At 38.3% G+C, this 21060-nt stretch overlaps 2 protein-coding genes across 16 annotated transcripts in view; both read right to left on the bottom strand.

Moving 5' to 3' along the window:
- Window positions 1-21060, bottom strand: part of LOC105491898 (MAX dimerization protein MGA) — a 171570-nt gene that overhangs the window by 34834 nt on the left and 115676 nt on the right. For all 15 annotated transcript variants that reach the window (XM_011758623.3, XM_011758672.2, XM_011758629.3 and 12 more), the window contains 5 exons: window positions 20381-21045; window positions 18307-18655; window positions 9157-9383; window positions 7222-7407; window positions 1202-1274 (listed from right to left, as the gene is read on the bottom strand). In XM_011758623.3, coding sequence (XP_011756925.2) covers window positions 1202-1274; window positions 7222-7407; window positions 9157-9383; window positions 18307-18655; window positions 20381-21045 — 1500 coding nt within the window. The remainder of the gene's footprint in view (window positions 1-1201; window positions 1275-7221; window positions 7408-9156; window positions 9384-18306; window positions 18656-20380; window positions 21046-21060) is intronic.
- LOC139355456 (small ribosomal subunit protein uS8-like) lies at window positions 1202-6697 on the bottom strand. Its single transcript, XM_071067059.1, has one exon. It carries the CDS (start codon window positions 6680-6682, stop codon window positions 6329-6331), a length of 354 nt encoding a protein of 117 aa, XP_070923160.1. The 5' UTR covers window positions 6683-6697; the 3' UTR covers window positions 1202-6328.

Consider the following 21060-nt stretch of genomic DNA (forward strand, 5'->3'; position numbering starts at 1 on the left):
CCTAAAGAACAGCCAGAAAAACAGTATTCTGATTTTTTTTTTTTTTTTTTTTTTTTTTTTTGGGAGACGAAGTCTAGCTCTGTCATCAGGTTGGAGTACAGTGGCGTGATCTCGGCTCACTGCAACCTCTGCCTCCCAAGTTCAAGTGATTCTCCTGCCTCAGTCTCCCAAGTAGCTGGGACTACAGGAGTGCGCCACCACGCCCAGCTAGTTTTTGTATTTTTAGTAGATAGGGGGTTTCACCATGTTGGCCAGGATGGTCTTGGATCTCTTGACCTCGTGATCTGCCTGCCTCAGCCTCCCAAAGTGCTGGGATGACAGCGTGAGCCACTGCACCCAGCTGTAGTATTCTGATTTTAAGTGCACTCTACCTCTAATTTCTACTGCAAATACTTCTGAATTAATTCTGTGCTTCTAGATACGATTGCTCCATTTCTACATTGTATGCAGACCACTCAACTCCCCAAAGTATTCTATCCATGGCAACATGTTGACTAGATACGTATTTCACTAGACTCCTGGATTTCCTTAGTACAGCTTTCCAGTGAGTGTACTGGTATGTTACGGGCCCCCACAATCCTCTAAGGGTGCTCACACTTTCAGGCAGGTTCCCTCCACCCTAGCAGCCTCCTCCACTTACCTCAATGTGCTATAGAAACATTATAATTATTTGTATGTACCATGACATTTTTTAAGAAGTTAGGAAGCCCTGCTGCTTAAGTGTCAGAAGTCTCAGGAAGCATAACCAAAAACAAATTGTTAACTCCCTGACCACTACCTCTCATCAAAATAATTCTGATAGTAGCCTCGACTAGTAAATCACAGTAATATTCCCTTCCTTTCTCCTTCTAGATTTCCCCAGAGGTGGCAGTGATGGAGGACCAATAGCTAATGATGCCAATATTGCTGAGGTTTGGAAAGAAGTTAAAAAAAAAAATTCACTGACCTCATCCTAAATGTCTCTTGCAACAACATGCTATATCAACATGAACGAATTTTCCTTTATTTTTGAGAGCAGGCGTGTCAACAGACCAAATAATGGGAAAAAAACATTTTACTTATTGTCCTTGTTTTTGGCATAAGTTTCAAACAGGGTAAGCAGACATTTTCTGAATTGATGGTTTGGGTTTTCTCCCATTATTAATATAATCTAGATCTGAATAATTTCTACCAAATGTTAAGATCTAGTGTTTGTTCTGACCTTGTAATTTATCAGAATCATCCTCCAAGTCACAGGTGAGTTGTTTTAAGGGCTGCTGTTCACAGTCAGGTTCCTGAAGGAGACAGTAACACAGAAATACTTTAACTTAACATATATTCAATACCCACAGAAACTTGGACAAAAGCATTAAATCTCTCATGGAAGTTTAAATCATTAGAATGATTAAAATGTCAACAGCTTCAATCCACATCCACAGCTACACTACTATCATATAAAACCCTGGGCAAAAACACGTAGCTTTGTTCCCTAATGTCCCTGATAGTAACTGAGTCATCAAGAAAATAATTCACATTGTACTTTATAGTAAAGAGGGAAACATATTTATTTGCTGTTAAACAAAACAAACTGCAGCTATTCAGAAAATTCACCAATTGAGGCCAGTCTCGGTGGCTCATGCCTGTAATCCCAGCATTCTGAGAGGCCAAGGTGGGCAGATCACTTGAGCCTAGGAGTTCAAAACCAGCCTGGCCAACATGGCAAAACCCCATCTATACAAAAAATACAAAAGCTTAGCCAAAAATGGTGGCACACACCTATAGTCCCAGTTAGTTGGGAGGCTGAGACAGAAGGATCGCTTGAGCCAGGGAGGTGAAGGTTGCAGTGAGCCGAGACTGCGCCACTGCACTTCAGCCTGGGTGACACAGTGAGGCCCTATCTCAAAAAAAAAAAAAAAAAAGTGAGAAAGAAAGAAAATTTGCCAATGTGGAAAGAGGCACACCCTAATAATTACAGATAAATAAATAAAACCAGAATTTTTAAAAATTACTCCAGGATCAGAAAGAATAATACTTTTTAATTTACCAAATCCTCTATTAACAGGCATTCTGCCTCCAATTTTTCATTAGTGAGGACAATAGTGCACTGAACAGTCATATATATGTGTATGTTTGAGTAAACACACAAACATGCACATATCTTTGTGCCCTCATGCTATGTACACTTAAAATTTAGGGTCAAAAAGATATGTACATTTAAATTTTTTTGTTTTTGTCATTATTAACAAATTGCTGTTTAAAAGAAAACTGCTGATTTATACCTTTAGTGGTTTTCTGGGTAGTCACCACTGATGTTGAGGTGGCAGTACAAGTGAAGGTGCAGCCCTAGCCATCAGCTGAACCATGGAAAGGGAGAGGTATAGCCTAACTACAAGGGTAACTGGAATTAGAACTTATTCTTTAAATTATCTGTGAATGTGTGCCTCAAGTTTCTCATACCAGCTTCCTCCATGGGTTGGAAAGATTGCCACCTAGACTCTTTTATCATTCCACTTTCACTAATCAGGAGAGACTGCCCTCTTTCCTTAGTTCCAATTTTTTTAAGTGAAAGCAAATTAAGAAAGTAGAGGAATAGGCTGGACGTGGTGGCTCACACCTGTAATCCTAGCACTTTGGGAGGCCAAGGTAGGCGGATCACCCGAGGTCAGGAGTTCAAGACCAGCTTGGTCAACATGGTAAAATCCTGTCTCTACTAAAATATAAAAATTAGCCGGGCATGGTGGCGTCCGCCTGTAATGCTAGCTACTCGGGAGGCTGAGACGGGAGAATCGCTTGAACCCCAGAGACAGTGGTTGCACTCTAGCCTGGGCAGCTGAGCGAGACTCCATCTTTAAAAAAAAAAAAAAAAAGGAGAGGAATAAAAAAATAGTTACTCCATAGACAGAGCAGCCCTTAGTTCTAATTTTTAAAATCCTAGGAAAGGAGTCTGAATGGTTCATCTTGGATCAGACACCATCCTTTGACCCAGAACACTGTTGCCAAGGAGGCAAGAGCTGTAGGATAATGGCAGTTTCCATTTAATCTATGTAGTTAACGTATTAATAGCAGATTTTGTTCTGGGCAGATAATAATGAAAGCTAGTGTTTACAGGGTATTTAAAATGTACCAGGCACATGCTGACCTAAGCATTTTACATATATGGAGAATGTCTCCCTAGACAGGCCACAGAGGATAAACAGCAAATTTAAATGAAGGACTAAAATACCTCCCACCTCACAATGAGTAAGTATTCACTTGGTTATCTAAAAGTTTATCAGCTCTTGCATTAGCAGAGGATATAACCATCTAGATAGCATTATGTGGCTCAAGTAAACGACAGACTTGAGTCTTTCAGGTGCCACAGGGTATAATAAGGATAACAGGCCAGGCACAGTGGTTCACGCCTGTAATCCCAGCACTTTGGGAGGCCAAGGTGGGCGGATCACGAGGTCAGGAGATAGAGACCATCCTGGCTAACACGGTGAAACCCTGTCTCTACTAAAAATACAAATAATTAGCCGGGCGTGGGGGCGGGCGCCTGTAGTCCCAGCTACTCAGGAGGCTGAGGCAGGAGAATGGTGTGAACCGGGAGGCGGAGCTTGCAGTGAGCTGAGGCTGGGCTATAGCACTCCAGCCTGGGGGACACAGCAAGACTCTGCCTCAAAAACAGGATAACAAAATGGATTTTGGGGGCTTTTTCTTTAAAAAAAATAAAAAACAAAAAAAAGACACCTTTGGTGTCAAGTATACTTAGTCTTAAATCCTGGCTCCACTGCTTGCTAGCAATATAACTTAGGCCTTTATTGCCTCATGTGTGCAATGGGGATAATACCACCAACCTCATATGGTTAAATAAGGTAGTACATGTAACTGCACAGCACACTGGCACACTACCTGACACATGGTGAACAGTAGCAGGATCAAATGGGAGAATGTATAATTGCCCAGTTGCAGTTACACAAAAAACTCTCATAGGTGTTATTACTTCTCAAATGTCCTGCTTCCCCACATGTTAAAGAGATGCCTAATTCCATTTCTTAAAATTGAAAAAGTGATCTTATTAACCAAGTTTCAGTTAGTACTGGGATCAAATGTCATAGTGTATAATTAGGATTATTTGCTATGAATAACTTTACTTTGAAAAACTAACTTCTTGTGTCTTTATTCATAAAAGTTTGTCCTTCTTAAAAATTAATTCATGGGTATTTTAAACTGGAGACTAGGGAGTCCCTAAAAGTCCCTAAAAGCCAGATCTACCTCCTGAAAGCTGGGAAAACAGAAGTATTTTTATCCAAAATGATGTAACAAAGTAAAACTAGTATATTAACTACTTTAAAAACATGATGCTTTTTCTGTCTTTCCTTCTACCTCATTGAGTTTAAAGAGTTTTTATTAAAATGTTTAAAATAATTGAGAGAAATTATTTTAAAATATACTAAAAAGGTAATTAAAAATTTCTCTGCATACATACATAGATGTTTATTCTACTAGCTTAACTACATAATTTTTTAATATAGGTAACAAAGTTTTTATTTATCATGAGATCTGAAATTAGAACTTATAATTAAAGTGGTCATTAATAATGTGTTAATAATTTTAAATACTGTTTATAGGTTCTAAATTACATATAATTTACATTTTTAAATTACTGTCATCCTTATTTTGTTTTAAACTACAGGAGTTTTTAAGAAGAACTGGCATTAATGTTGCCCTTAAGAATGGGTTTCATCCTTAATTTTCCACGGAATGAAAAATGCAGGAGAGAAAATTGGCTGGATGTCCTTTGTATTTTGCTCTCCACTTAACGATAACATTATTCTCTTTATCTCTGCAAAATAATCACAAATACATGACTTATAACATAGTTTCTTCTTTTTACAGCCTCAGCGTTTACTTGCCTGGTAACAGCATTGGAATATTATTTAATGCTCAAATTGCTGCAACTATTGGCTTCTTAGGACACTAAACGAGGAGGGATTTACTTTGAATATTATCATTTGCAGCAAAGACTTACTACACAAGATTATGCAAAGTATATAATGGACTAAAAGAGGAAGTGTTTCTGAATGGGAAGACACATTTTGTCTTTATTGTGTGCATGTATGTCTTTATTATATCCAAAAAAGCTGTCATTCAAACCTGATTGATTTATTTGAGATAGAAGGGCATGTTTTCCTTTCCTCTTGATAATTCATAGAAATTGAACCAATTTTCTTGTGTTTGCTTGAACGACTGCATAAATCATACAGGATTTTGTTGGTACAGGCTGCATATTTGAAAACTATTCCCTATTATTGAGTTAACTTTCTTGATAACCAGTGCATAATTACATTTTTCTTTTTTTTCTTTTGAGATGAAGTTTTGCTCTTGTTGCCCAGGCTGGAGCGCAATGTGGCCTCAGCTCAGTGCAACCTCGGTCTCCTGTGTTCAAGTGATTCTACTGCCTCAGCCTCCCAAATAGCTGGGATTACAGGCGTCCACCACCACGCCCAGCTAATTTTTTGCATTTTTTCTAGGGATGGGGTTTCACCATGTTGGCCAGGCTAGTCTCGATCAGTCCACCTCGGCCTCCCAAAGTGCTGGGGGCAAATGTGGCCGGGTGCAGTGGCTCACGCCTGTAATCCCAGCACTTTGGGAGGCTGAGACGGGTGGATCATCTGAGGTCAGGAGTTCAAGACCAGCCTGGACAACATAGTGGAACCCTGTCTTTACTAAAAATACAAAAAAATAGCTGGATGTGGTGGCAGGCACCTGTATTTCCAGCTACCCGGGAGGCTGAGGGAGGAGAATCGCTTGTACCTGGGAGGCAGAGGTTGCACTGAGCCGAGACCGTACCACTGCACACCAGCCTGGGCAACAAGAGCAAAACTCCATCTCAGGCCAGGCACGGTGGCTCACGCCTGTAATCCCCGCACTTTGGGAGGCCAAGGCGGGCGGATCATGAGTTCAGGAGATCGAGACCAGCCTGGCTAACATGGTGAAACCCCGTCTCTACTAAAAAATACAAAAAATTAGCCGGGTATGGTGGCGGGCGCCTGTAGTCCCAGCTACTCGGGAGGCTGACGCAGGAGAATGGCATGAACCCGGGAGGCGGAGCTTGCAGTGAGCCGAGATCACGCCACTGCACTCCAGCCTGGGCGACAGAGCGAGACTCCGTCTTAAAAAAAAAAAAAAATTAACTCCATCTCAAAATAAATAAATAAATAAAAGATTATTATAACAAAAACAAAAAAGAAAAGAAAAAGAATTTTTTTTTTATATATATATATTTTTTTTTCCCATGAGACATTTTATTTGTAAATGTATTACATCCCTAGAAAAAGAATCCCAGGATTTTCCCTCCTGTGTGTTTTCATCTTGCTTCTTCATGGTCCATGATGCCAGCTGAGGTTGTCAGTACAATGAAACCAAACTGGCGGGATGGAAGCAGGTTATTCTGCCATTTTTCTAGATCTTTGAGTTGCACATCAAATCTGGGGCTGATCACTCCACACCTGTTTAGCCTGCCTGTAAGGTTCACAACAATTTTCCCAGCTCTGTGATCATCAATGATTTCAAATTCGCCAATGTAACCATGCTTCATCATCACAGTGAGAAACCGGACGATGACTTTGGAGCACGGCCTAATAAGCACCTGGCGTTTGCCTCTCTTTTCGGCATTGTTGATGCTCTTGAAAGCATCAGCCAGGACATTCATGCGCACCATTTTAGCGGCGCGGAAAGATGGCGGAAAGGGCAATATATATATATTTTTAAACAGAGTCTCACTCTGTCACCCAAGCTGGAGTAAAGTGGCATGATAGCAGCTTACTGCAACCTCCAACCTCCGCCTCCCAAGTTCAAGCAATTCTCGTTCCTCAGCGCCCCAAGTAGCTGGGTTTACAGGCATGCGACACCAGGCCCAGCTAATTTTTTTTTGTATTTTTAGTAAAGACAGCGTTTCACCATATTGGTCAGGCTAGTCTTGAAATCCTGGGCTCAACTGATCCTCCTGCCTCAGCGTCCCAAAGTGCTGGGATTAGAGGCATGACCCACGGCGCCCAACCAAGAAAGAATAATACTTGTAATAACCCTAAGGGACATATCATACAATAGGTACACAGAGAAATAAACTGATAAACATGTCACATATAACTTCTCTACCCTGTAGGATAATTAGATTAATTATTCTGACAGTAATGCAAATCTTAACACCAAAAACAGGGAATTAGAAATTGAAAAGAAATTATGCAACAATAAACTCACCTTTGCATTACTATGGTTCTCAGGGCTAGAATGACATAAACTCTGCTGCTGAAATGATGGAGATGGGGAGGAGGAAGAAGACGGTTGTCTCTGGTCCTCTTTTTTTCGCTCATATACTCGAACTCGAGCACAAGTCATCATACTTTCAAAGTACAAGTAGACGGGATCTTTGTCCTCTTCCCGAATCTGTAAATTTCATACAACAAAACATTCCATACAATGGGAAAAACTCCCCAAGACCCCAAAACAAAACGAATGTTTTTTTTCTATTACAATAGTTGAAATTTTTTAATGCCAACTTTAAAATCAAATAGCACAAGTACAGTTCATAAGCCCTAATCTTAGGATAGTCAGAAAGGATCCAATTCTCTATCAGGAAATTTCAGATCATACCAGAACAGTGCATTTCAAATTACCTATGATGAAGGATACATTCCTAATTACCAGTCCATCATAGACTGACACTTTAGTAAATACAATAAATTACTAGAAAAACTAAAAACATATAAAATGCAAGGATTTTTAAATATTAGATTCAGTCTAATCAACTTGCTGTAGAAATTTCTAAATATTTACTCCTCTTTTCTATACAGTTGATCCCTGAACAACACAGGTTTGAACTATGTGGGTCCACTCACATATGGATTTTCTTACACCTCTGTCACCAAGACAGTAAAATCAACCCTTCCTCTTCCTCCTCAGACTACTCTATGTGAAGACAGTGAGTATGAACACCTATATGATGATCCACTAATGAACAATAACAACACTTTCTTTCCCTTATTATTTTCTTAGTAACATTTTCTTTTCCACAGCTCACTTTATTGTAAGAATATAGTATATACTATATATAACATACAAATATGTGTTGACTGTTTACGTTATTGGTAAGGCTTCCAGTCAACAGTACACTATTGTTCAGTTTTAGGGGAGCTGAAAGTTACATGCAGAATTTTGACTGCGTGGAGATCAGCGGCCCTAACTCTTGTCTTTTTCAGGTTTTGTTGTTGTTTTTGAGATGGAGTCTTGCTCTGTCATCCAGGCTGGAATGCAGTGGTGCAATCTCAGCTCACCACAACCTCCGCCTCCCAGGTTCAAGCGATTCTCCTGCCTCAGCCTCCCGAGTAGCTGGGATTATAGGCATGAGCCACCACACAGGGCTAATTTTTCATATTTTTAGTAGAGACGGGGTTTCACCATGTTGGCCAGGCTGGTCTCAAAACTCCCGACCTCAGGTGATCTACGCGCCTCAGCCTCCCAAAGTGCTGAGATTACAAGTGTGAGCCACCGCGCCCAGCCTACCCTTGCCTATTCCATCACAGGCCAGAAACAAACAGTGTTATAATAGCTCTGCTACAGAGAACATATTCAGTAGCATCGTAGTATAGGATTTTTCTTCAATCTAATGGACTAGTAGGATATATGGATTTGATAATAAGACTTGCTTAAGCCATTAACACAATGAATAACTTCCTACTTTTACCTACCAGTCTTCACAGTCATATTATATCAACTGTTACTTTAAATCTTAAACTTTACTGATATTATTGTGCATTTTTAAATTTGCTTTTAAAAGCTTTTTCCTCATGTTTTTCTACTAATAATATATACTGCTTATCTTGACTATTAATATTCTACAATACAGGAGCAGTATCTTTTAAAACTTTTTCCAAGTCATGTAAAAAAGCCCATCTTTCTATGATCTTCTTGAAGAGAAGATGGCTGTTTTTTAAAATTACTACTACTCATTTCTACTTTTAAGACATTTTTAAAATGCCAGCACTAAACTGATTAAACCAGAAAGGAAGATGTCTTATAAACGTATTACTGAAAGCAAAATGATTCACAAAATATCAACCAAAAATGTAGTTGAAACACATCATCTTTACATGTGACTTTGGTAACTCATAATAAAAGATTAAATTCCAAACTTACCACGGGATTGGGTCTGGGAATGTATGACCGTGCAGATTTAATTCCAGTGAGCAGTTTGCCCTTCACAGTAGGAGATAAAACTTCTGGCTGAGGCAATAACAATGGTTTCATAGGCTCAATGACAGAAGGTGTGGGGATATAAACTGGTTCTGGATCTACTTCACCTTCTACTTTTACCCATAATGGGTAATGTCGAACAGGCTGTTCAGGCTCTGTTTCACATATAGCTTAACAAAAAAGAAGGGTAAGATTTTAGGTGCTTTTCGCAACAAACGATCAATACTGAGGCACTGACAAAACAAAATATGCTTCTTCACAAAAGGCAGTAACTCATTAAAACAATCAAGTAGATACCCCCCCCCCCGAAAAAAAAGGGCATTTAGTTGCATTCATATACTTTTAATTTATTCATCTATAAATATTTGTTGAACACCAGCCATCAACCAGATACTGTTTTAGGCACTAGAATGAACACAGCTATAAATAAAACAAAGTTCTTGCCCTCAGAGTTTAAAATCAAGTAGGAGAAGACAAACCCATAAATATATAGTATCAAGTAATGGTAAGCCATGTAGAAAAACAGAGCAAGGTAATTAAGGAATGAAGAATTAAAAGGGGGATGCTATTATATTTAGCAGAGTCAGAGAAGATCTTACTGAAAAAAAAATTTTTTTTTTTTTTTGAGACAGTCTTGTTCTGTCACCCAGGGTGGAGTGCAGTGGTGCGATCTTGGCTCACAGCAACCTCTGCCTCCCAGGTTCAGGAGATTCTCATGCCTCAGCCACCTGAGTAGCTGGGATTACAGGCATACACCACCACACCTGGCTAATTTTTATATTTTAGTAGAGATGGGGTTTTGTCATGTTGGCCAGGCTGGTCTCAAACTCCTGGCCTTAAGTGATCTGCCCATCTTGGCCTCCCAAAGTGCCAGATTACAGTTGTGAGCCACCAATATTCATTTATGCATTCAAATATTTGAATTTCTACTACGTATCAGACTTTGCAGATACAACAATGAATAAAACTGACAAAAATCCTTGCCCTCAGGTAGCTTTTGGGGGAAGTAAGATGAGACAGGCAATGTGACGAATAAGGAAAATGTGTTGGAATATGGTTAGGTACTTAAGAGAAAAAAAAGGAAAGGAAATAGGTAGCATGTATAGTAAGTATGTACAAGTATGTCTTTTGAGGTTTGCCCTCCCAGTGAAAGTGGTATTAAGAGGTTCTACCACACATTTAGTAGAAACTTTCTTATTCAGTGTAGTTAATTATTTTATACACATATTAATTATAAGACAAAAACAAAAGCACCTTTAGGGCAAGCAAGACGTCTTGGACTTCTATCAATAATCTTTTAAGGATTTTCTAAGCCTTCATAAACTAAGCATTATACTAAGCAAAGGTCCCTTTTCATCTTTTCCTTTTGAAATAATAGCTACAAAATACACAGTACAGTACTTCAAAAAAAAAAAAAAAAAAACCTCTTAAGATGCCAAGAATGATTATTCATATTTCTCTTAATCTCTCACAGGCAAAGACAATTTAAAAATTTCAACTGTGAATATGTAGGAAATGGTTAATCTGTCACCAGAATGGGAAAAAACGAGAAATGGAGCTTCTAATAAACAGGGGAGTTCATAAAAGGAGCTAGCTGAGAGGGGTAGAGTTCAGTTCTGTTTACAAGATGTCTTAAATTGGAAGGACAACAACATACTAAAAATAGGGTAGGGAGCCAGGTGCAGTAGCTCACACCTATAATCCCAATACAGAAGCCAAGGTTGGAGGATCTCTTGAGGCCAGGAGTCCAAAACCAGACTGGGCAACATAGCAAGACCCTGTCTCTACAGAATATAAAAAGCTTTAGCTGGGCATGGTGGCATGCACCTGTAGTCCTAGCTACTCCAGAGGCTAAGATGGAAGGATCGCTTGAGCCAGGGAGATCAATGATACAGTACAGTTAGCTATGATCAAGACACAGCACTCCAGCCTGGATGACAGAGCAAGACCCTCTCTCTCAAAAATATATGTAAATAAATAAAATAGTATGGGAATTAAAAATCCGGACTATCATTGGCAGAGACTAGTAGAATTGAAGCCATGAAAACAGACTCCTCACAAAGACAAGAAGAAGTTACTGATCCCTCACACTCACTAGCCCACTGTTCACTTGATTCCTTTTTACAGCCTGGGATTCAAGATACAGCACCTCTTCATTCCCCCTTATAATGACACTAGAGATTCCCCTACTCTTTCCCTGAAACTCAGGGAAAAAACAGAACAACACTCAGCAGGAAAAGGCGGAATTAAGGGAAGAACCTCAGTAGCACATATTCATTGACAGGGGCCAAGAATGGAAAACAGTTTTAACAAAGAAATGGTCTCCTCATTTCTATTGAAATGCCTCTTAATATATATTACCTTCCCCAAGTCCCCTAGCTTTATCACTCTGTCTTCTGGCTTCTCAGTAAGCCTTTTGTTGATGACACTTAAAACATTACAGGAATTTAGTTACTTGTGGGACTTAAAATTACAATAAATATGTATCTTTTCACCACACACTCATTTTATCAAATTGACAATAACCTCTTAGAGAGATGGATTTGTTTTAATTGCCTTATTCCATGTCCTCACTCTTAGCAGTGTCCATAGTAGTTGCACCATAAATGAATAGCATTACACTTAGAAGACCTACAAGAACTGCCATGCTAATACAGCACACTAACACACCATGCTCCTCTTCCTCTGATTTCCGTAGGCATTTTGAGTATCTTTATAATGAAATATAACATTTATTTAAAAAGTACATAAACAATATACAGCTCAATACATATTAAGAACTATACATCCACATAAACACAATACAAGAAATAGAACAGTGCTATCAATTCCAGAACCCTTTCTCAATCAGTCCCTCCCCTTCCTATAAAAAAAGGATTCACTTAATGATAGCTAGTTATTTTTTTAAATAAAAAATGTTGAACTGTTATCAATTTAAATATATTAATTCATTAATATAAATTATCTCATTTAATGTTATATGTAAAATTACACAAATATTCATATCTAAATCAAATTTCTATCTCTAATCCCTAATATGTATTTTATACATATGGACATATTTACTAATTACAACATATAATGTCACCAGAATTTAGAACATTAATTTTTTTTTTTTTTGAGACAGGGTCTCACTCTGTCATCCAGACTGCAGTGCAGTGGCATGATTTCAGTTCACTGCAACCTCTGCCTCCCAGGCTCAAGTGATCCTCCCACCTCAGCCGGGAGCAGCTCGGACTACAGGTGCATGCCACCATACCAGGCTAATTTTTTGTATTCTTGGTAGATACCGGGTTTCGCCATGTTGCCCAGGCTGGTCATGAACTCCTGAGCTCAGATGATTCACCAGTCTCGGCCTCCCGAAGTGCTGGGATTGCAGGCATGAGCCACCATGCATGGCCAGGTACATTCTTTATCAAAGTTGTTTGAATTATTCTAAGTCCTTTGTTTTTCATAAAAATTTTAGAAACTTGCCAATTTCTATCCCCCAGAAGCCTATTAAGATTTCGATTGGAATAGCATCAGCAGATCTACAGGCCAATTTGTGAAAAGTATCTTACCAAGAGTGTCTTCTGATAAATGCAAACAATATATTTTTCCATTTATTTAGGCCTCTTAAAATCACTCTCAGCAATGTCTTGTAGTTTTTGGTATATAGGTTTTAGGCATCTTTTATCAAAGTTATCCTTAAGTGTCTCTTCTCTTTGGATGCTATTTTAAATGGTTTTTTTTAATCTCAATTTATCTCAATTTCCAATTGTTCATTGTTTATATATACAAACATGGTGCATACTGATAATGTATGCTGCAACCTCATTAAAATGACTTACAGTTCTAGTAGCTTATTTTGTAGATTCCCTAGGATTTTCCTATCCACGAATAAAGCCAATTTTTACTTCCTCCTTTCCAATCTGGACACCTCTCTCTTTATCATGCCTTACTGCACCAGCTAGGACCTCCTGTGTATAAAGTTAAACAGAAGTGGTAAAAGTGGGCATTCTTCTTCATTCCCAGTCTTTGGGAGAGAACAATAAGTATTTTATCATTAATATGTCAATTGTAATATTTTTCAAAGATTCTTTTATCCAGTTGAGAAAATTCCTTTCTATTCCTAGAGTGCTGAGAATTTTTACCAGAAACGAATTTTGTCAATCTTTCAAAAATATCTCTTAATCAGGTGGAGTTTGAACACACCAGAAATTTGTCATTGCCACCTCAACCAAAATTAGCACCAGCAATGTAAAAATCCCAAAACATCTCATTGATGCTCACTTCAAGAAGCAGCTACAGAAGCCCAGACACCAGGAAGGTGAGATCTCTGACACAGAAAAAGAGAACTACAAGACTACAGAGCAGTGCAAGATTGATGAGAAAGTTGTGGACTCACAAATTGTACAAAAAATCAAAGCTATTCCTCAGCTCCAGGGCTACCTGTGATCTGTGTTTGCCCTGAAAAATGGAATTTATCCTCACAAACTGGTGTTTTAAATTTCTTAAGAACCTAATTAGATAATACTACATATATCTATACTACATATATACACTATATATATGTATATATAGTGTGAGATTGATCTTGAGATGATTATATAGTTTTATTTTTAAATCCATTGTAATGGCAAAGTATAATGATTAATTTTTCGAATGTTAAACAAATCCTACACTTCTAGGATACACCCCACTTAGCCATGATGCAGTATCCTTTAAATATATTGTTGGATCTGAGTTGCTAAACTAAACTTTTATTTAGAAATTTTACATCTATGTTCATAAGGGTTATCAGTCTACAGTTTTCTTATAAAGTCTTTTTATGGATTGAATATCAGGGTAATGCTAGTCTCACAAGATGATACCATTTTATGGAAGACTGTATCATATGGGATTTAGTCTTTAATGTTTTGTAGAATTCAACAGTGAAGCAACTCAGACCAGAATTATTATTGCAGTGTTTTCCACTACAAGTTCAATTCTTTAATAAGTATAAGGCTAAACAGTCATCTATTTCTTCTTGAGTGAGTTTTATACCTTGTGTCTTTTAAAGAGTTTCTCCATTTCATTTGAGTTGTCCAATTTACTGGCATAAAGTTGTTCACAATATTGCCATATCATCCTTTCAATGTCTGAAGTCACCTTTCATTCCTAATATTGGTAATTAGTATATTCTCTTTATTCCTCAGTCTGGCTACAAGTACCAATTTTATTGATTTTTTTCTTTATATAGTTAATTTATAGGTATATAAAGTGGGCTAAGAAAACAGAAATGTCAGGTTTTATTCTTTCCCTTGGTACTACCCACAATAGCTAGGCACAGTACCTCTGCACAGCCAGCAGTATTTTTTGACAAACCAAAGGATAAGCAGGTGATAAAAGTAAAGGCCAAATGGGTCTACAACAAGGAGGCAGAATTAAAATTTCAGAAATTATAATCTTACAAGGCAGAAAAAGCATGAGAACTTGGCAGTACCCTACAACTCACTTAGTATCTTTATGACGACCTTGGAGAACAAGTCACTAAGCACTCAATTAGCTCATTTGTAAAACGGAGAATGAAGCCTCCTTATCATATAAGGTTGCAGGTTTAAATGATAGAACCCTCACAGAGTGTCATGCATAAGAGGGTCCAATAATGTTACCCTTTTTTTTTTCAGCAATGGATTGAACCATTACAAAAAAAATTTTAAGTCTGTTACAATGACCAAAAAAAGTATTAAATGTCAAGATTTTATGCATTGAGAATACTGATTTTATTTATATATTAACCACATAACAAAAACACACAAAAAATTAAAACTGTGCTAAAGAATATAAAAATAAACAACAAGTCTTCCATCATAACCAGTGTTGCAGTGACCACAAGTGACTACTTTTAACCATTTATGTTTATTTTTAGTCATTAACACTCAATCATTCTAAATAAAATGCTTATACCTCAATTTCACAACTTACTTTTTTTCCCCTCAGTTTCCACCTATCTTTTTGAAAAACATACTAAAGGATTTCAACTTTTCCAGCTTTTTTATTTTTTTCTTTGTCCATTTTTGGTATCGGCAACATGTTTACCTGTAAGAACTCTTTCCTATTTCTACTCCTTTTACATATCAGTTGTTAACAAAAATATCATCCCTCCTTTTTCATCCTTCCCTAACAGCACAAGAAAACTGATGGCTCCTAGATAGGGAATAGCAAGCTTTGCTTTTTATAATGAACTGTAACAGTAAGAAAACCAAAAAATACTTTGGGCCGGGCGCGGTGGCTCAAGCCTGTAATCCCAGCACTCTGGGAGGCCGAGACGGGTGGATCACGAGGTCAGGAGATCGAGACCATCCTGGATAACACGGTGAAACCCCGTCTCTACTAAGAAATACAAAAAACTAGCCGGGCGAGGTGGCGGGCGCCTGTAGTCCCAGCTACTCGGGAGGCTGAGGCCGGAGAATGGCGTGAACCCGGGAGGCGGAGCTTGCAGTGAGCTGAGATCCGGCCACTGCACTCCAGCCTGGGCTACAGAGCGAGACTCCGTCTCAAAAAAAAAAAAAAAAAAAAAAAAAAAAAAAAAAATACTTTGATAATTGGCTATCGGTGTTTAATTATAGTCAAGGATAGGACAAAGGATGAAGACAATAATCAAAAAGCAGTAAAGCCTAACAGGTAAGCAGTATTCCTGCTTATGTGGGCTTCTGTATCTTATTTTTGTTGCTTTGAAATGGAAATGCGTTGTCATAAGCATAAGAAGGGAGTAAACTCAGTAAGGAGATATGGATAGAACTAAACTAATAAATCTACACTATGCTGCATTTTAAACCTTTGAATTCTTATTTACACAAAGATCATTTAGGTATATAAATACACTATATCTCACTTAAATGCTAAAATAGAAATAAGAATAGCCTGGCACTGGTCACAAAACAGGAGAGGCCAGAAAGAAATCCAGGCATTAATATATTTTAATTTATTTTATTACAGGTGACATTTTAATTCAGTAGGAAAAGTATATTTCTCAATAAGTGATGGTACAACTGGCTAGGCATTTGGGGGAAATGTGATTCCCTACTACAAATCTCACATAAAATAAATTCAGATATATTAACAACTTATTTTTTTAGTCCAAAAAAGTACTAGAAGAAATATAATTAAATATTTTTATAATCTCCAGGTAGAGAAAGACTTTCTACGCAAGACTTCAAAGACAGAAACCAAGCACTTTGGGAGGCCGATGTGGGCGGATCATAAAGTCAGGAGTTCAAGACCAGCCTGGCCAATATAGTGAAACCCCATCTCTACAAAAAATACAAAAATTAGTAAGGTGTGGTGGTGCACGCCTGTAGTCCCAGCCACTTGGGAGGCTGAGGCAGAAGAATTGCTTGAAACCGGGAGAGCGGAGGCTGCAGTGAGCCAAGATCACGCCACTGCACTCCAGAGAGACTCTGTCTCAAAAAAAAAAAAAAAAAAAAAAAGACAGGAACCATAAAAAGACTGCCAAGTTTAACTATCACTGTTTTTTCACTGGCGGTGGTGGGCAGTGGGGAAGGGAAACTTGAACAAAATGAAAATGTAAATTACAAAATTACAACCTAGAAAAAATAAAGCTTCTGCAAACTAAAGGAAAAAAACATACTCCAAAAAAAGTTAGCAAAGAATTCAAAAAGGCAATTTATAGAAAAAAAGTTTATGATAAATGGTCAATAAACCTATCACAGAAGAAATACAAATCTAAAACAATACCAATTTCTGCCTATCCATATGACAGTTTTAAAAGTTTTAAAATATTCAGTGTTAGAATAGAAAACTAACTGGGTACAGTGGCTCATGCCTATAATCCTAGCACTTTGGGAAGCTGAGGCAGGAAGACTGCTCAGGAGTTCATAGACCAGCCTAGGCAACATGGTGAAACCCCGTCTCTACTAAAATACAAAAAAATTAGCTGGGCACCTATAATCGCAGCTACTCAGGAGGCTGGCGCAGGAGAATCACTTGAATCCAGGAGGCGGAGGATGCAGTGACCTGAGATCATGCCACTGCACTCCAGCCTGGGCAACAGAGCTAGACTCCGTCTCAAAAAAAAAAAAAAAAAAAAAGAGAACAGAAAACTGGCACCAGCCAGTATCCGACTACTGGCATACGTCTAAAGTTGGTACAACTCTAATGACATCTACAAATGTTTAACATGTACACACTGTCACAACAATTCCACTTTTAATAGCCTATCCTGAACATGGATGTTCATCACCATACAGTTTATAATAAAGAAAACCCAAAAAGGCTAACTATCCAACCAAAGGGATTATAACAACATGAAGCCATTAAAACTAACATTACAAATTAGATCTACAATTGTTGACGTGGAAAGCAGAACATGACCTTATGATGGAACATACACTGAAATATTAATCATCATCTCTGAAATGAGTACAGAGCAACAGGAAATATAAATATAAATTGCCAAAAAAGGAGTATTAATCCCCTGATAAACTAAGAAACCTGTTTCAATTATATGGTAAAATCATTTCAATACATTTGAACAAAATACAAAGATGTAACAGAAACGAAAAAAAACAATAATGAAATAATATATAACTTGGGTCTACATCATATTTTATCCTCTCCCACCAAAAATATCCCCAATTTTCAACACAGTACATGATGTTCAGCTTTACCACACCCCTACTTTGTCCCCAAATCTTCAACCATGACCAGAGGGTCTTTTTGCAAACTTCTCCTTTTAGAAAACATGATGTATTATACGGATCATCTGTAGTCTTTCCAAGGAACATACATGTGTCTGTGTGTGCGCGCACATGCACACAATCCAGAAAATGGAAGAAACTCAAAGGTCAAAGGGCATTTTAGAAAACCAAGTAACAGTATGATTTCAATTTAGCACAAAAAAGCGTTTTTCAGAGAACAATTCAACCTAAAAAAGGTGTGTGTGTGTGTGCATCTAGACAGCCAGTCAGAAAGAGCATGTAAGGATAATAAGAAGTCTCAAAACTCTTATTGGATAATTGATCGGGATTAAGGTAGATTGTATTATTCTAAAATAACCATACTTTTCCAAAAACTGATACAGCAGAGTTTTAACTCTCAATGAATACTCACTGTATTCTAGCTTCTTTCTCTTCTTTTTCTCTTTCAACTGTTCCTCCTCCTCCCTGATTCCTTCTTCTTCTTCCCTTGCCTCCTCTCCCAAAGTATCATAAAATACTGGATCTCGAGGATGAGCAGCCTTCCTCTGAAAATGCTTAGTTTTGGATCCTCCTTTAACAAGTACAACTTTTCTTTTCAAACAAGTACAACCAAACATGCAATCTGGTCGGCGGCAGTGAGCAGGTTGGCGCTTCTCCAAAGCTAGACTGGAACATACACAACCCAGTCGACAGAAGTCATTGTTGCAGGGAGGGGCTCGTTTCCTTATAATTGTGTGGATAGGTTTAGTTTTGAGGGATGCCTAAAGTCAAAGTAGAAAATTGTAATTCCACTAAACCATCCCCCCACACCCCCAACAATTTATGGTCATATACTGGACTACATTAATCTCTGACTTTAAGTACTAACAGCACAGGATTAATGCAGATTCAAAGGACAGAACATGAATATAACCTAAACAATCTGCCATTCTAATGTTTAGTACAGACAATTATCAGCAAAACGATCAAGGATGGATTTATTTTCAATATAAATTATACATAATATTCTAAGGCAAAGATTAACAAAGGGTGAGACCCATGGGCCAAATCCAGCCTGTGTCATAAAGTTTCACTGGAACGCAGCCAGGCTAATTCATACACATACCGTCTGAAGAACTACAACAGCAGAGTTCGGTAACTGCTAGAGAGTGTATGGTCTGCAAAGCCTTAAATATTTACTATTTGGCCCTTTACCAGAAAAAGTTTGCTGGTCCCTATTCTAAGGTAATTAATAAAAAAAGAATAGGACAATACACAAATAGAAGTCTTTATGAAGGATTAATAACGAATAAAACAATCTGCATTTAGTTCCAACATCTGATGATCTTTAGTTCCAGAATTCAGTCACAGAATTACAAAATGGAAAGTTAAAAAATTAATGGAAAGGCCAGGCACAGTAGCTCACACTTGTAATCCTAGCACTTTGGGAGACCGAGGAAGGGCGGATAGCTTGAGCCCAGGAGTTTGAGACCAGCCTGGATAACGTGGCAAAACCCGATTTGTATTTTTAATATAATAAAAAAATTAGCCAGGCATGGTAGTGCGCATCTATATGCCCCAGCTACTCAGGAGGCTGAGATGGGAGGATCGCAGTAAGCTGTGATCATGCCACTGAACTCCAGCCTGAGTACACATGCATCAGAGGCTGCTAAGATAGGTATATCATCAATAGATCAAAAATTCCTTCCTGCATCCCTTGCCATAAAATTCTTAAAATATAAAAATAAAAATAAATAAGTGAAAAAGTGTTAATACAAAATTTCACAAAAGATAAAGGTTTTTCTCCATAGGTTCTTAATTTTTAATTTCCTGGGATTTAGTATCTTTTAAAAGCGTAATTTTCAGGCCAGGCGTGGTGACTCATGCCTGTAATCCCAACACTTTGGGAGGCGGGACAGGTGGATCACCTAAGGTCAGGAGCTCCAGACCAGTCTAGCTAACATGGCAAAAACCCGTCTCTACTAAAAACACAAAAATTAGCCAGGTGCAGTGGCATGTGTCTATAGTACCAGCTACTCGGGAGGCTGAGGCAGGAGAATTATCTGAACCCAGGAGGCAGAGGTTGCAGTGAGCTGAGATCCTGCCACTGCACTCCAGCCTGGGCAGTAGAGCAAGACTCCATCTCAAAAAAAAAAAAAAAAAAGGCACGATCTTCAAAGTTGTTTTAACAAGATCAGCAAATGTACTTGCCCATATGTTGGAAAATGAAATTAAGAAATTTTCAGAATGGTCAGCCTTTAGACAGCAGAGAGGTTATTAAAAAGTACAATTGTACTGTCTCCCTCTGCTGGCAGGAGGAATCTACACCTGAGTGTCTAGTTGGTAAAGAACAAACAGGGAAGACGTAGCCTTAGTTCCCATGAAGGTTCTAAATGCTAAAAACTAGCTGATCATCCTGCCAAAAACTACCGTTCCCATTTCCCCTCACTAACCTCACTCTTTCTAGCCAAGCACTAATATACCTCCAGAAAACAGCAGCTACTTACTTGAGCTGTAAGTAGAGTTGTTAAGGATACATCTGCTCGCTCTTCTGTGATATACGTCCTCGGTTTTCCTTCCCAAAGTGCACAGTCTTCCAGGTCCATTAGCTTCACCTGAGATTTAGACAAGCCTGGAGGACGACTTCCCTGTTGCTGCTGCTGCTGCTGCTGCTGCTGTGCCTGCCGCAAACTAATCTGCTTTGGAAACACATTTTCATCTAAAGTTGGCACAACAAAGTTATTCGCCTGATTTTCTGAGATGATGCCTGAAGAATTCTTGGTAACCTTATCTCCCAGAATCATATGAGAGTATTTCTGCTTTGGTGAAACAGGGTATGGTAAAATGGACTTGTAAGATGATTTAGTTCGGCCACTGAAAGTTGCCTGTCTGTTTTGAGACTTTGCCTTTCGAGAGGCAGGGGGTACAGAATGAGGTTTCAAAGAGTAAGAGGTAGAAGGGGAAATAGTAGATTGCTTCTTTAGTACACTATCAAGTGTTCGTACATAGCTGGTACTCTTAGTGGGAAGCTGGTACACCACAGGAGATGTGGGAGCATTAGAAGAGAAACCCATGCTTGTTTCCATCAGCTTGCCTTCATTTTCCAAGTATTCATCTAGCTTATCACTACAGAAAGCAGAACGATTTTTCAGTGAACTTTCTGAATTTCCACCTAGAAATAAGAAAA

Source organism: Macaca nemestrina, chromosome 7 (assembly GCF_043159975.1).
Source record: "Macaca nemestrina isolate mMacNem1 chromosome 7, mMacNem.hap1, whole genome shotgun sequence".
NCBI lineage: Eukaryota > Metazoa > Chordata > Mammalia > Primates > Cercopithecidae > Macaca > Macaca nemestrina.

Bases quoted from the DNA above. Each gene is read 5' to 3' on its own strand.
- LOC139355456 (XM_071067059.1), bottom strand. From the start codon at position 6,682: ATGGTGCGCATGAATGTCCTGGCTGATGCTTTCAAGAGCATCAACAAT.